Source organism: Fomitiporia mediterranea (genome assembly GCF_000271605.1).
Source record: "Fomitiporia mediterranea MF3/22 unplaced genomic scaffold FOMMEscaffold_13, whole genome shotgun sequence".
Taxonomy (NCBI): Eukaryota; Fungi; Basidiomycota; class Agaricomycetes; order Hymenochaetales; family Hymenochaetaceae; genus Fomitiporia; species Fomitiporia mediterranea.
This window is the reverse complement of record NW_006760398.1, coordinates 403,410-417,689: the sequence shown is the minus strand read 5'-3', so window position 1 is coordinate 417,689 and position 14,280 is coordinate 403,410. Positions and strand designations below refer to the sequence as shown.

The 14,280-nt window shown below is 46.3% G+C and overlaps 4 protein-coding genes across 4 annotated transcripts; 1 reads left to right on the top strand and 3 right to left on the bottom strand.

Moving 5' to 3' along the window:
- Nucleotides 1–1,813: 1,813 nt before the first annotated feature.
- On the top strand, nucleotides 1,814–2,515 carry FOMMEDRAFT_31251 (uncharacterized protein; the record flags this gene model as incomplete). The annotated part of the gene is made up of 3 exons (XM_007270322.1): nucleotides 1,814–2,116; nucleotides 2,162–2,298; nucleotides 2,335–2,515. 3 exons carry the CDS (start codon nucleotides 1,814–1,816, stop codon nucleotides 2,513–2,515), a joined length of 621 nt encoding a protein of 206 aa, XP_007270384.1.
- A 3,911-nt stretch (nucleotides 2,516–6,426) lies between these two features.
- On the bottom strand, nucleotides 6,427–7,504 carry FOMMEDRAFT_31250 (uncharacterized protein; the record flags this gene model as incomplete). The annotated part of the gene is made up of 2 exons (XM_007270321.1): nucleotides 6,427–7,134; nucleotides 7,211–7,504. 2 exons carry the CDS (start codon nucleotides 7,502–7,504, stop codon nucleotides 6,427–6,429), a joined length of 1,002 nt encoding a protein of 333 aa, XP_007270383.1.
- Nucleotides 7,505–8,179: 675 nt separating this feature from the next.
- Nucleotides 8,180–8,338, bottom strand: FOMMEDRAFT_46897 (uncharacterized protein; the record flags this gene model as incomplete). Its single annotated transcript, XM_007270344.1, has 1 exon — nucleotides 8,180–8,338. A coding segment is annotated over one exon (159 nt), but the record flags the coding sequence as incomplete, so codon positions are not given.
- Nucleotides 8,339–9,629: 1,291 nt separating this feature from the next.
- Nucleotides 9,630–10,909, bottom strand: FOMMEDRAFT_160701 (uncharacterized protein; the record flags this gene model as incomplete). The annotated part of the gene is made up of 3 exons (XM_007270417.1): nucleotides 9,630–9,873; nucleotides 10,416–10,604; nucleotides 10,758–10,909. 3 exons carry the CDS (start codon nucleotides 10,907–10,909, stop codon nucleotides 9,630–9,632), a joined length of 585 nt encoding a protein of 194 aa, XP_007270479.1.
- Between the last annotated feature and the right edge of the window lie 3,371 nt (nucleotides 10,910–14,280).

The following is a 14,280-nucleotide window of genomic DNA, read 5'->3' as shown; positions in this document are numbered from 1 at the left end:
GCTGTAGTTATCGCGAAAGGCAATCCTGTCGCACAACGTCAACGTCAAGCCGACCTATCAAGACAATCTCAAATCAATCGCGTTTGCTTTCTGTGGAGGAATGTAAATACTGGGACGATCTCGCAAAGCAGTGGAAGAAAGGCACGAGGAGGTGTGGTCTTGAGCATAAGTAGTTCTCTTTTGTTAATATGTAGTTTTTGCGTGTATTAGCTACAAATATATATATATATATATATTATTTAATATATTTATATTATATTATAATGAATTAAAATATTAGATAAAACTGTAAATAGCTTATAATGTCATATAATATGTTATTTGACTTATAGAAAGTGACAAGTAAAATAGTATCTTATCAGTTTGGGGAAAGCAGTATAAGCTCTTATACATCTTCATAATATGTATTTATCTTACACTTATATTATAATAACATATAATTCTTATTACTTTCCATAATATTAATCTGACTTATTTAACCTTATTGTATCTTAGATAACATTTTCAGCCGAGGGAAAGCGGTATATGACGTTTTACATATTATTGATATTTTACATATTATATACTCATATAAGATTAAAAATGACTGGTACCTTTTTCCTGACGGACAAGTAACACAAATGCATGAATACTTACACTTCAATATATATGCCTCTGTGGATGGCTTGTGCACACATTTCTGTATTCGTCCTAATAATTCCATCTTCTGCTTAACCAGAGCAAACTTCGGTAAGAACAGAGTTATTTAGGATACTAAAAGCGATTAGAGGAACGATAGAGAGATTGGCCCAAAGGCCTGGGTACTACCACCAGAAGACTGGTATAATTATTGCAATGCCTTGAGTACAGCGGAGGCAGCATAGTAAGAGGATACTTGAAGAGACCTTTCTCTATGGCAACTGATATTCTGTCGAACACACCGAGACACAGCAGACATATTAGACTATAGTAATTAAACATATTTGTATTACATGCTTTACAATATTCTGAAGCAGGGTTCTGATTGGTAAATAAGTATATGATTTAGAATATGATACAAATATACCTGTGTATCATATTCTTATGTCTGCTGTGAGAGTCAGAGTCGGAAGAACTACTAGTCAACCAGCTCAATCAACAAAAAAGTATAGCTACATACACATACACATGAGTTTCTAATAGCTAAAGGGTTAGTACGATATTCAGTATACCGGTTGGTCGTTGGCGACAGGAAAAGTTGGCCAAACACACATGGGTAGGTATTGCAAATCAATAGATAACAACATCAACAATTGGCAATTTTGAGAGTGCACAATAACACATTCTCTTAGCTTTGCTACCAACATGCACAAATCTATACTAAGCTATTTATCTCAGCAAACAGTTCTTTTTGCTGATTAAAACCGTGTGCACACTGGCATTCAATGTACTGTCTTCGTTATGATTTTTACTTGATGCGGGAAGAATCAGGACATTGCTCTTGCGCCACTCTTTCTATGCAATGTATTATTGTTACTTAATATTTATTGCAGCTCGAGAGGATCGATCGCCGTTGAGATTGCGTTGCTAAGCAAACTAGGTGATAAAATGTCTAAAAGGCTGGATCGAGTACTTACTTTGTCTCCCTACAAACGAAAGTCACTCGCAACTCGATCCGAGAGTCGGGATGCCAGCCGACAGCCAACACAGCACCAAGCTACGAGCACACTCGACCATAAATACGCCAAGGAGTAGTTCTGATGTGGAAACAACTCGCCACGCAAAGAGGGCTGATGCGCTTGAAGTCACTATATCCGATTATAACGAGATTGTGGACGACCTACTCACTTTGTACATGTATGCCTTTGACAGATTAGGGATACCGACATTAGCCGTTGCACACGTAAAACATTGCGAGAAGGAAATCGAGAACGCTTTACATGCATTAAAAGACATGAAGAAAGCTGAGTTGCAGAAAGCTACAGAAAATAAGGAGTCAGCGAGGACAACCTTTAAGAAAGCAGTGGATTCTTTCAAGGTCACGAAGCAGGCATGTTATAACATGTGCTGCAGCACTTTCCCCGAATGTGTTGTTAGATCCAATCATGATAAAGAGATTGATGAGGCAATGGCCATATTTTTTGGCAACGTTCTACACGTGCTTGAGTCGCAATCAATTGTGGACTGCAACATTGCACTACAGTATTGGAGACAGTACAAAGAGGGGATCAATAAACTGTCCACTTACTGTGAAAAGGCTTACCACAAAATAAAAGATAAGAAAGAAACCTTTTTGACCGAGTACGATACTGGCACGCTTAGGGTTCAGGATGAAAAAAAGTTAGTGAAGGCTGGAATATATACGTGTGAATGTAGGTGGCAGGAACGTACAGACATAATGCAAAAAGTTGATGAAATAAAGGAAGAAAGGCAGAAGGTTGCAGAAATAATGGAGTGGTATTACAGAGAAAGGGAGACACTGCTGCAAGACACGCAACAAACCATGGCGAGGTTTAGGGAATTCATTGGATGGAAAACGACACGAAGATATGAGTGAAAATTGAGTATCACGTGGATTTCGGATTGGAGCTTAGGTTAAGAGTATGTTTTCCCTCAGATGTGATTTCACTCCTTGTGTCCGAATCACAGGTGACAATAGGTACACCGTCTCCAGGTCACCACGCATTTTTACTAAATGCATATATTGGTGTTCATCTTGATCGTGCATTCTGATTAACCCGAATCAGTTTCGATGAGAGCAAAGTCGGAAGGGCTTGAAAGACAGATTAGGAGTCTTGCAAAGCGTATGTTTATGAGCGAGACAGAGACTTCATGAAGTATTGTGTTGTACTTAGTATGAATAGAAGGGGCAACACTATCATAGCGAAGGATGGCAAATTATACGTCAGGTTTTAATAGACTTTTCGTTTATAAGAAGTTCTGCGTGTTCTGCTGAATTTGCACATGAGCAAGTCTGAAAGAGAGAAAAGATTTGCAGTGGCGCAACAGTTCATTTATAAATACGATTAGTCAGCATCTAAGAACGCCAAACAGTGCACAAACATCCCGCATTGGTTGCCACCCAAGGCATCTCTGTTCTCACTTTGACAATGACGACGACGGTACGGAGGAAGGAGGGCTCAAGCACTCCTCCATCGCTGATGCCACGTATTAAGCCTTCACTGCGTGCTTGAACAGTCTAACAAGCTCTGAACCCTCCCTCGAGCAGATAACCCAGCTCGTTGATTCTTACCACACTGCAGGAATGACACTGATAACATGAAATTGCTCCATTCGTCGAGCTCGCCATTGTTCGATGAGGATCTGCGTGCTCCCCGAAACATATAAGGGATACCAGGTGTGTGGTTCTGGACTAAGCATATTATGCTTTATTTACTCACCAATGATTTAAATGTTGTGTTATGCGTGCAACCGTCCCCAGGCACAGCGGATGCTCTGAAATTGCCTGCAACAAACTCCCCATCTCTCTTCCGGGATTCTGTTTGGGCCTTTGCCTTGTACCCCTCCTTACCGTTCCAGCAGACAGTACGAATAAATGGACGCAGTCGATCCTCCAATGCGATCCCCTATCCCGACGTTACCCCTCTGTCATTCTTATACAATATCTAATTGGTTGCACCTAAATTAAACTTGCCTCGAGGCTCTGAAACACCAAAATGGACGGGTTTGAAGGTTCCGTTGCTCCGAGTCCAAACTGCCAATCGTGTTGCTCGCTCTTATTGTCTTTCAGCCCGTTGCAGGCAACCCAGGGTCCAAATACTTGCGAGCTTAATGCTTAATCCCGAACTAGTGAGTACGACTCGATTATATGGCGGCAAGCGGGTAGTCGGGACACGCGCAAATCATGATCGCAGATTCTCATGAACTTCGAACTTTGTCCAGCTAACCTTGGGGTGCCGATGGAGCTCGCGGAAATATCTCAAGATTTTTTGACCCTTACGGTGTAGGTGTTCTGAGGAGGCACCGGTGATCTTTGTCGCGGATCCTAACCCTAGTTCTGTCAGACTGTTGAGCTCCAGAACATATGTGATCGGAGGAAGGGACATGTTCTTCCCGTGAACTATTGTCCGACGGATTCATTTTGGTTTCTACGCAGTGCGATAGAGACACTCGAGGCACAGGTTCGGAGGCAAAATGAAGATTTCACGCAATGGTCCACAGTATTATGGCCTCTGCACGTTCATTTGGACATGATGCGTGAGTGGAGGACTAATCTCAGACTAGGTTCCAAAATGTGGTCTCTTAACTCCGTGAAGCGGACCTTGGGTAATACACATCACTGCATTGCAAACTCCACCCAACAGGTATACGCTATAGCTAACACTGGTGTGCATGTGCCCGACTTCATGACTCGCCGTCTCATATTCGGCGTTCGGACCATCCTCCAAACCCCTCGCAACACACAACACGAGCTGACCACATGTTCTGACTCTCAGCTTTTGTTTGTCCAACATCCTCGTCGTCAAGGAGCTGTACGCAAAATTGTCGGTGTCAGCATTCTCATCGCCTCCTGCCTATCTTTGCGCTAGTTCCTAGTCCCGTATCACGAGTCTCCAACTTACAGGATAGAACCTTCCGTATATTGGTCCGATTAAAGGGAAAGGAAAGGAAGGAGAAAAGAAAAACAAGCTCTTGTCTCTCCCAACTAACCCAGACGTCTGTCTCCTCGCTGTTCCTCGGTTCGGCACGTTTTAATTTGCGCCCACGTTCTATTCTTTCAATTCCCCTTTCATACTCCCGCAGAGAGAGAAATCCCAGAGAGAAAGAGAAGTCTTTATTGTTTAGCGCTCAAAAAGGTTAAGAGGGGATAAATAAGTACAAATAACGTTTTCACTTTTGCCTATTTGGGTAGTGTCTGCATATTTCGATGATGTTTATCCTTTCCTTTCTCCTTCCCTGAGTCTTTTCTTCGCTGGGCTATTCCTGTTTGGATGGCCCTGTAATAGAATTAGAGGAATTCATTTGCTCATTTGCTTGTGCAAAGTCCGGTCCGTTGGTGTCTTTGTTTTTGAGCGAGGGTAGGGGACGTGCGGATGTAAATCTTATCGCTGAGCTGAGAGACGTCAACTGATTCTATGGATAAGGTGAGATGGAATGAAATGATGCAAGGCTGTGGGTAGATGAATGGATAGACTATTGTGCTGTGTGGTTGCTACGGTGATGAGGAGGAATGTGTGTACCTGTGTATTTGAGTAGGTGGGTTGTAGGAGCTTGTCTCGCCGGACGAGAAATGTAGAGCAGAGCAGACAGTCGAGAGAGAGGTAAGATGGGAATGGATTACCGAAGTGGGAGTGAGATTAGGTGATCGGCAATGGCTGATCGACGTTACGTCATACTTTCGCCGTCCTCAACCTTGAGACAACGGGTCATGGCAACTTAGTTGAATTCGTTACTTGGGACTCTTCACGTCGTTCACAACGGACGTGAGGTGGAAGTACGGTGAGGGGTGGGTGAGGATACAACGTTGTCAAGTTCAGAAGCATATAATATACGGGTTTACTGTTTCTCGTTCTTTCTTTCTTTCTGGTTGACTTGACCCTCTGCCTTCTCCGTCATCTTGCTGCCCACTACCTACTTTTTACTACTTTGCTGCCTCACTGCCTCACTATTGCTTCGTATAAGTGTCAAGCCAATTCAAGTAAAGTCAAGTATGTCTTTATTCTCCAAACCGCTAGTCGAACACAACACATCAAATCAAGTCAGATCAGATCAAAGTATAGATAGATAGTGCACAAGCGAAATACGTCGTGGCATTGAAAAAAAGAAAAGAGGAAAGAAGAAAGGAGAAGAGAAGAGAAGGTAAAACAAAACAAGTATTCCGTTAAGAATAAAAAAAAAAAAGAGGAGGCGACGGCGGCGGCGTCGAAAGCAATGGTACGTCAAAACAAAAATCAAAAAATCAAATATGTACTAGACGAACTAACATCAAGGAAAGGGAAAGGAAGCGAGGCAGTCCTTGCTCTATATGCAGTCAGTCAAAGAAGGTAAAAGAAAAGAAGGAAGCTGGAGTCGTCAAGACTAGCAAGCAAGCAAGCATAGATAGATAGATAGAGGTAAGATGGTAAGATGTTCTCGGGATTCGTGTAGGTCGAGAAAGAAGGATGGTGAAGGAGGGTAGGGAAGGAAGTGGTTAAATTGAAAAAATGCCAGAATACAAGGGGGTTTAATGCGGGTACGTGAAACATACGTGAAAAAGTTCATTCGAAATTCGTTCATTCATTTTTTTATTCGTCCAACAGTGAAGGTGAAGGTGAGGATCGTTCAAACGTATCAAAGGGAAGTCGTAACCGCGTTGAAGTGTGGGGCATAAATAAATGGATAAAAGGACAACAACAGAGAGGATCGAAGGAAAGGATGAAGGAGAGAGAGAAAATAAGGAAGAGAAGAATAAAAAGAGGAAATCCAGGTGCGTAGAGAAGAGACGGAGACGGACGGATAGACGATATGTTATAAAATCTGCGACGGGTCCAACAAATCCTCATACTGGATTTGCATCGAGTAATGGTCTCCGACGTATTCGCCATTAGGACCATTCCCATTCGTCGAGATACCGTCCATACCGTCCATACCACCGCCGTTCATGCCATTCATCCCACCTCCCATCCCATTCATGCCACTACCGAAACTACCCATAGCGCCCATCGAACAGTTCATAGCATCCAACGAACTCCCAAACGTCATCCACGGCGAAATCCCCATATTCTCCATATCCATAGCAATGTCGATCTCACCGAACCCGTTCGGGTGCTGCTGAGTATTTTGCATTGCGGTGGAGTTGTTGTCAGGAGGAGAGTCGCAAAACGCCCCCATCGCCCATGAAGGTAAGCCATAGTCGTCCCATTCACCTGCTGCGGGAGGTTCAGGTGATTCGGGGAGGCCTTGTGGGACTGCGCGGTGCTGCGGCTGCGGGACTTGGAGGTACGCAGTACTGTTCGATGACTGACTTGTTGGTGAGGAGAACCCGTCGGGTAAGAACAACCGCGACGAGGACGACGTAGATGAGTTGGGTGAGGTAGAGTCGGATGGGTGGACGGGTGCAGAGAGCGGACCGCTCGAAGAGCTTGATGGGTCGGTAGGGATGGTAAGTTGTGAGAGAGCGCGTTGACGAGGTTTGGCGGTGGGTGGCTCTTCGTAGACTTGGAACATTGAGTTATGCTGGATAAGGTAAGGTAGGATAGAATGGTCAGTCTTGAGGAACACGCGAGCGAGGAGAGATGGAGGATGTACTCACATTCATTTCGCCGCCAGCGGCGGAGAACGCAGGAACCTGCCCTGGTATCCCAAAGCCCGTCGACTGCGCAGCGTTCGAATGGAACTCGACGAACCCATGCAGCGCACCGTTGTACTCCTCATTGCCCTGCTGCATCTCAGCGTTGCCGTTGCCGTTACCACCCTCCTGCGACACAGGAGAGGTAACCTTCGACGTATCGTTCGAGCCTGAGCCCGAACCGTTACTCGCAGTGTCGAGCAGCTGAGGGATTTTGATCGTCGGTGGGGTTGCGGCAGGGTAAAGGTCAGCTGGCATTGCAGGTGGTGTTGGTGCACCCGGTGCGCTGGTCGACCGACGGTTCTGTGGAAGGACGAAGCTAAGAGGTCCTCCTGGTACGAGACCTTGTGCTGTCTGCGTTGAGATCTGTGCAGAGAGTGAGTGAGAGTGTCCGTGTCCGTGTCCACCGTGATGCGAATGCGAGTAGGTGGAGGTCGTGATCGGACCAGATTCGAGCGAGAAACTCGCGAGTGCGTTGCGAGTGTCGATTGCCAGACCCGCACCTTGACCAGATCCAGACGGATCACCAGGAAGCGAGGGCATAGAGAGGCTCAGCGGTAACGAGAGTGTTTGTGCTTGACCTTGACCCTGCGAACACTCCACATCGCCCATCTCGAAATCAGCAAAGTCCGCCATCTCCACTTCGCGCACGCTACTGCACGTCGTATGCGGGTATCCGAACGGGCCACCATACAGCGAGCTATCAGCAGAGAGCGAGTCGAATTCGCTGTAGTCGTCAGAATCAGCGGTTGACGCTGATGAAGACACGCTCGCGGTGCTTGCGGTAGAGCATGACGAAAGGTTACGTGTGCGTGCGCCAGAACCTCGGACACGGCTCGACGATTTAGTGCGTTCACGTCTCTCTTTCTTACTCTCTTTCTCCTTGCTTGCCTTCCCAACTGAAGGCGGCACTACTGCCATCGTCGGGTCTTTCTTTCCCTTCTTGCTCTTATCAGATCGCGAGGGCTGATAGACGTACCATGGGTACATCTCCTCGTGCTCCTTCTTCCTCTGCTTCGCGAGGTCGTCCCAGTATTTACGTTCCTCCGCAGACAGCGAACGCCATTGTTGAGAGATCGTTTTGGACAGGTCGGCTTGACGTTGACGTCGTGCGACCGGGTCGCCTTCTGCAGCTGCTGCAGCCTCCGCCTCGTTCTTTTTCAAACAGCATTCGCGACGGAAGAGGATGAAAGCGTTCTCGGGCCGTTTGATGTAGTCTTCGTCACCACGCTTTGGTCGTCGCTCGGTCCCTGCAAGTTGAATTGCGTGTGCGTGTGGGTTGTGAGGTTGGGCGGCTTGTGGAGGTTGAGGTTGCGCTTGTGAGACAGGTTGTGAGATTGACTGGTTAAGAGTGTGAGCGTGGGCATTGTTGGCATTGTTGGCGTGAGTGGGTAACTGGATTGAGGAGATGGATGCACCGCGACGGCGTGCAGCGAGTGTGAGTGGTGCACCGGGGTTGAGATCCGGAGCGTTGAACGAGCTGATTTGGGCTGCAGGCGAAGCTGTGTCTGTACGTGCACGCTGCATGCTCTGACTACGTCTCGCAATCGGAGGTGCGGTAAACTGAGTAGTAGTTGTTGTGGATGACTGCAAAGGTGTATCTCTAGGACGTTCTGGCTCGAATGGTGAGGGTGAAGTGGAAGGTGTGGACGGACTCGGCTCAGGAGGGGTGAGTGGTGGGCCACTGCTTCCGTTATTCGAAATGGTGTCATGGACGGCACTGGGGAATGTAAATGCACGCGGTGTGGGCCCATCGAGGGTGATGTCAAGCATGGAATGGTGGGTGGGGAAGGACAGTGCGCGCGGGGTCGGAGAGAGGATTGCGCCTTGGGCGTGGTCGTACATGGACATTGTCGCGAGCGTGTGCTCGTCGATTGTTGCTTGCGCTGCAGAGCGGCGGGAAGACATGCGTGAATTATTGAAGAAGTTGTTCGGCATTGGTCAACAATGCGGAATGCGCGAATGCAAAAAGGAAGGCGAAGAGAAAAAAAGAGGACAACGAAGGAGAGGCAGCGCAAGGATGCAAGGGGAGCGGGAGGGAGACAAAAAAGTTGGGAGGAGAGGGATGAGCAACTATTGTGCAGGTTATTATGAAGTGGACTGGCTGCTTACGCTTTACGTTGAAACTGGGAGGGGACGCGGTAGTCAGCTGGCTGGGGTCGTCGCGGGATCTGAGGCTCAGCACGGGCATCGCAACAGAAGATTGGAGAGACGAGTTGCAGCGATGTTTATTGTCTAGGCGGAGTGCCCGCTGGTAGGACACTTGCAAGCGGAGGACTGGACTGGAGAGAACAAAAGCGACGACATGCCGGGAGGATTATATAGAACACAGATTATGCTGCTAGTGCGAGTGGTGGACAATCCCTGCCTGCCTGATACTTAGCTAACCGTCTTCTGGACCCTGTCCTCGTGAGCCGTATTTTCGGGTTGGCGAACCCAAATAAATGATACGATTATCATCAGGCGGCGAGGGCGGCGAGTAGGACACGGCTCTGTACAGCCTACCTCTTTTGGCAGCAGATGCATTCCAGAAGCGAGCTCTTATTGTCCTATACCTATAGTTGCTGAAGTCCGGTCCAGGTACGGTCCGGGGGATCTCGGTCACGGAGTCACGCTCCACATAGCCCCTATTTTTTGCTAAAAAAGCACATGAACACTTACTTTTTCAAGGGCTATCACATGCTGTATTTACCTTTTAAAGTTGTTGTGTGGTTGGCTCGACCGAGATGCCCCGGACCGTACCTGGACCGGACTTCGGCAACTATACCTATACCCCCTCAGGTATCTCAGACTCATCCTTCCCCAATTTCCGGTAGAATTATCCTTGCCCATCCATTGTCAGTACTTACACAACCCACCAGATAGCTAGCACTCGATCTGACTCTGCTACCCGTGGGTTGCGCTGTCGAGTTGACTTGGTAGGCTGAGTGAAGTCTGAATGAATAATTAAGGGCACGCGTTGCTCAATGCTGACCAATGACTGCGACTGTCGAGTAGAGCACATCACATGTTACGTTCTACTCTATGAACGAACCAAACAGCCCTGAACCATACCCTTCTCTCATCCCCGCCGACGCACTCTCATTGGCATTCAGTAGTATTCACTCGACATGATTTACCTCCGGCCTCGGTCTCAGAGTCCGACTTTGTCATTGTCTCACTGTCTCACTCTGACGCCGAGGGTGGACTGGGATGGCGATAACGTTGCTTGGTTGAGTTGAAGGCACGCAGAGGCGGTTGTGGTTGTAGACTTTGAGCTCCGGCGGGAGTGTACAATGTACGACGTCCTATCCAATAAAACAGCCCTTCCTTCCATTTCTCGGTCCTATCAGCCTGTACATGCCTCGTCATCCTAACACTGCCATTACCATTACCATTTGTGAGCTTTGATCCCGCCGTTGACCCGTTCGTTTATGTCTCCGAGAATCCGAGAGTCCGAGTTCCACTAAAAGTATCCTCAAACCCTATGAACAGCCATACAAGCGAGCGACAAGGACAGGATTCGACGTACGGAGCTTCGGCACGAAGGTCCGAACTCCCCGACGGATGTAAATTCCGAATTTTTTGATCATTGGATATTTTGTCCGCATTGACAATCGCCTCAAGGCCACTCTCATCGCAAGGATCGTAGAGCGCGTGTCCACTGTCCTGATGGTACGACATGGCATGACGTTGCCTTGAATTCTTTGCATTGCGCTTTGTCGTACATTTTTTTCGTGCATTTTTTTCGCTTTTTCGGTCCGAGGACGAAGTGTGGTTTAATCGTATACCGCAATATCGAATTATCGATGCTACGTTTCACGCTGTGCTCTATGTAATGTGGTATGTTATGTGTTATGAGATTGACTGAGGCCCCTCCGTCCGTCCATTTCGCCTCCATAAAAATAAAAACGAAATGTCGCCGTGAAACAGAATGGATAGATTTAGGAGACTGAGAAACATATCAACATATCACTTTTTATTTTCTTCCAATTTCCACTTTCCGTTTTTCCGTTAAATTCGCGTCAACGTCATCCCGTATAATATAAACAGAGTACGGCTCGCGGGTAGCACGTATCACGTATCACGTATCACGTATCACTCACTTATCACAATGAGTGAGTGAGTGAGTGAGTGAGTGAGTGGAGTGGATCCATACTCGCGTGTTTAGCGCACGCGGATGTTTGATCCGTGTCTCCGTCCATCTCTCAGATTCTCCTCTGTCTACGTATGATGTGTCCATCCGTGCAACCCGAGCATCCGACTTTCCGACTTTCCGAGCTCCGTAACTGACAGACGGATATATCATACTACTAAATGTATGTACTAGTTTTAAAAATATAGAAATATAGAAATATAGAAATATAGAAGAGCGCTAACGAAGCTGAAGTAACTCGTGACCTCATCTTTCATCCATCAATCCGTTATTCCATTAATCCGTTATTCCATTTCTCAACTGGGCGGTGCTATATTGCTATATAGCTATATAGTTATATACTTAGTGTGCACATTGACATGAGCGGGAAATGAAATCGATATCATCATCTCATATCATTATATCACTTAACTTTGCTTTTGGTTTATTTTTGTGTAGTGCCGGGTTCTTAATGCTTTCTCTTCCGGTTTGTACTCAGTTCTGTAATGTGTGATAGATAATCTAATTAAGTATTTTAAGTATGTGGGATGGCTTATTAGCGAGCCGGTGTTAATCTCGTTCCTACCTGTGAATATAAAGCAAGATCCGGTTGACGTTTGCTGATGACCTGACATCCTGTAATGCACATGAAGGTACATTTCTCGCTTAACGTGGAATGCGCGCAAACTAATACTGCCCAGTGTCCTGCGCAGAACTGGAATTTATTTATCTGATTTGATCCCTTGGGGATACGTGCTGTATTTTCGATTCTCTTGTTCAGACTTTGCACTAGTGCTTACCATTAGAACTATGTTATAGTATGCAAGATTTGCTGACACTTCCATTTCCCCCTCCGCTAATGGTAATGGAAAGGAGGTATGTGGCGTAACACACTAACACGAATACAAGGATGTAATATTTTGCTCCTATGTTTCGACACAAGATATGTCAGTTAGACCGCATTAACCGGGAAACGTTCCCGGTATAGAAGGAATCGAATAATGATTGATATTAACATTAGTACATGCGCGCATTATCCTGTAGTACTCTTTTGCAGCTCATATGACTTACAATATTCTCCTTGTATTAAACCCCTTTATGTTTGCTAGACGGACTGGATGTGCTGGCTGGATGAACGGATTGGATGGCTGTGTTTGGATCCGTCCACCGGTTCGAGCCGACCTGCCCGATTGAATCGGCCAACTTTGGCAACTGGCAAGGGTCGCCTTATCATGGTTTAGCTGGATTATCTGATTATGTGGACACACAAAATGGACAAATTGTTCCGTTGACTGGGAACCGAATATCGGAAGACAAGATCAAGTTGTGAAGTGGTCTTGTTCTCTCGCTTGACAACATCAAAGAGAAAGAAAAATCAGAATTAAATGCGAATAACTATTTTGTCACTGGATAAGTTGGTGTGCTTTGCATGTGATTGATAATTATACTTTGAACAGGTGTCGGCGATCAGTCAACTTGCCAACTCGTCATCTGTTCTCTTCTATCGCTATGTCTGTGCTATAAGCTTTAATCTTTAACACTTCACACAACGTCTCTTCTTGCCAGAGTGATCAACTTGAGGCAGAGGCAGAGAGCGGCGCCCTATTCTTACCTCCTTTCTTCCGCTTCTTTACTTGTACCTCATTCGCCTAGCCTCCTCCTTTCTAATGCCATCAAAGATATCAGCTTCTGTACTGTACGTGCGCCGATCGCGACCGTTCACTGTACCAGTGCAAGTCGATACAGTCGATGCTTGTATAAGTTAAACTCTCTGCCAACATGGGCGAAGAAGACGTCGGGCGAGTCGGATCGTCTTTATCAATCCGCAGTCAGTCTTGGTTCTGCTTTAATACCTGAAGGAGTGACGTGCCTTGTGTCTTATTATATGTTGTATCATAGCTGTGCTTTAGCAGACCGCTTTAGTTCAGTTTGCGTCCGAGATGCCCGATGAACTAGATAGGTGAGAGGCTATAGTAGTGTGCGTTGTTAGTGAAACTTGAAGTACTGCCTCACTATCTTGCACAACAGAAGCAAATGTAGAGTGTGTGAATTGTGGAGGGTGCAACAATGTACTCTGGTTTCTTGCAAGCTCGTCACATTACATGCAAGTGCTGCATTGTTGATAAGTATATTCTATATAAATTCTCTTGTGAATGTGACCACTGCCAAAATAATTTAGTAATTTCTAGACATGACCAGTCTTAAAGATCAAGTGCAGTAGTTAAGCACCAACTATTTCCGGAAGATGTTACGATGTATTTCTGGTTTTGCACATAAAACTGCATATATGCGCATTCACATTGGCTATTTTCGAACCCACCCCACAACAGTGTGAGCATTCATTGCGCTCGGCGCTCACAAAGAAACACATGCAAGGTGCACACTCGGTATGGTCTTACTTAACAATCAGTTATGATCGGAAGACTGCAGCACGACGAGGCACATTTGTAAATATACCCCAGCGGATCACTCGGTTAGTTATTTAGAACAGAGCGGTGCAATTATGACGATGTTGAGAACAGGAATGCGGGGAACGTAGGCGCTTTGTAGACGCTGGCTCTGTAGACGCGCTGGTTCGAAATGTGATTGACTGTATACGGCATATGCGCGGCAGTGGTGCATATTGATGCTGGGATCCCGTTATTTACGGTGATCAACGCAGCTCGGCTCTGGAAGACTGGATGTTCGGTAAGTTACCGGTCAGTCAGTGAGTCGGCGAAGTCAATGACAATGACAGCACAGCCAGCTCGCTCTCTCCCGCTTTGACTCTCACGACGCGACGACGCCGAATCACACTTCTTTGCACATTCACATCTCTCCTTTTGCACATCGTGAATAGCCGAGATTGTGTTAACTAAATTTAAAGTTACTCCGAGCTCGAGTTTAGGACAAAGACCTGACGCGCCGAAAGAGGAAGGTC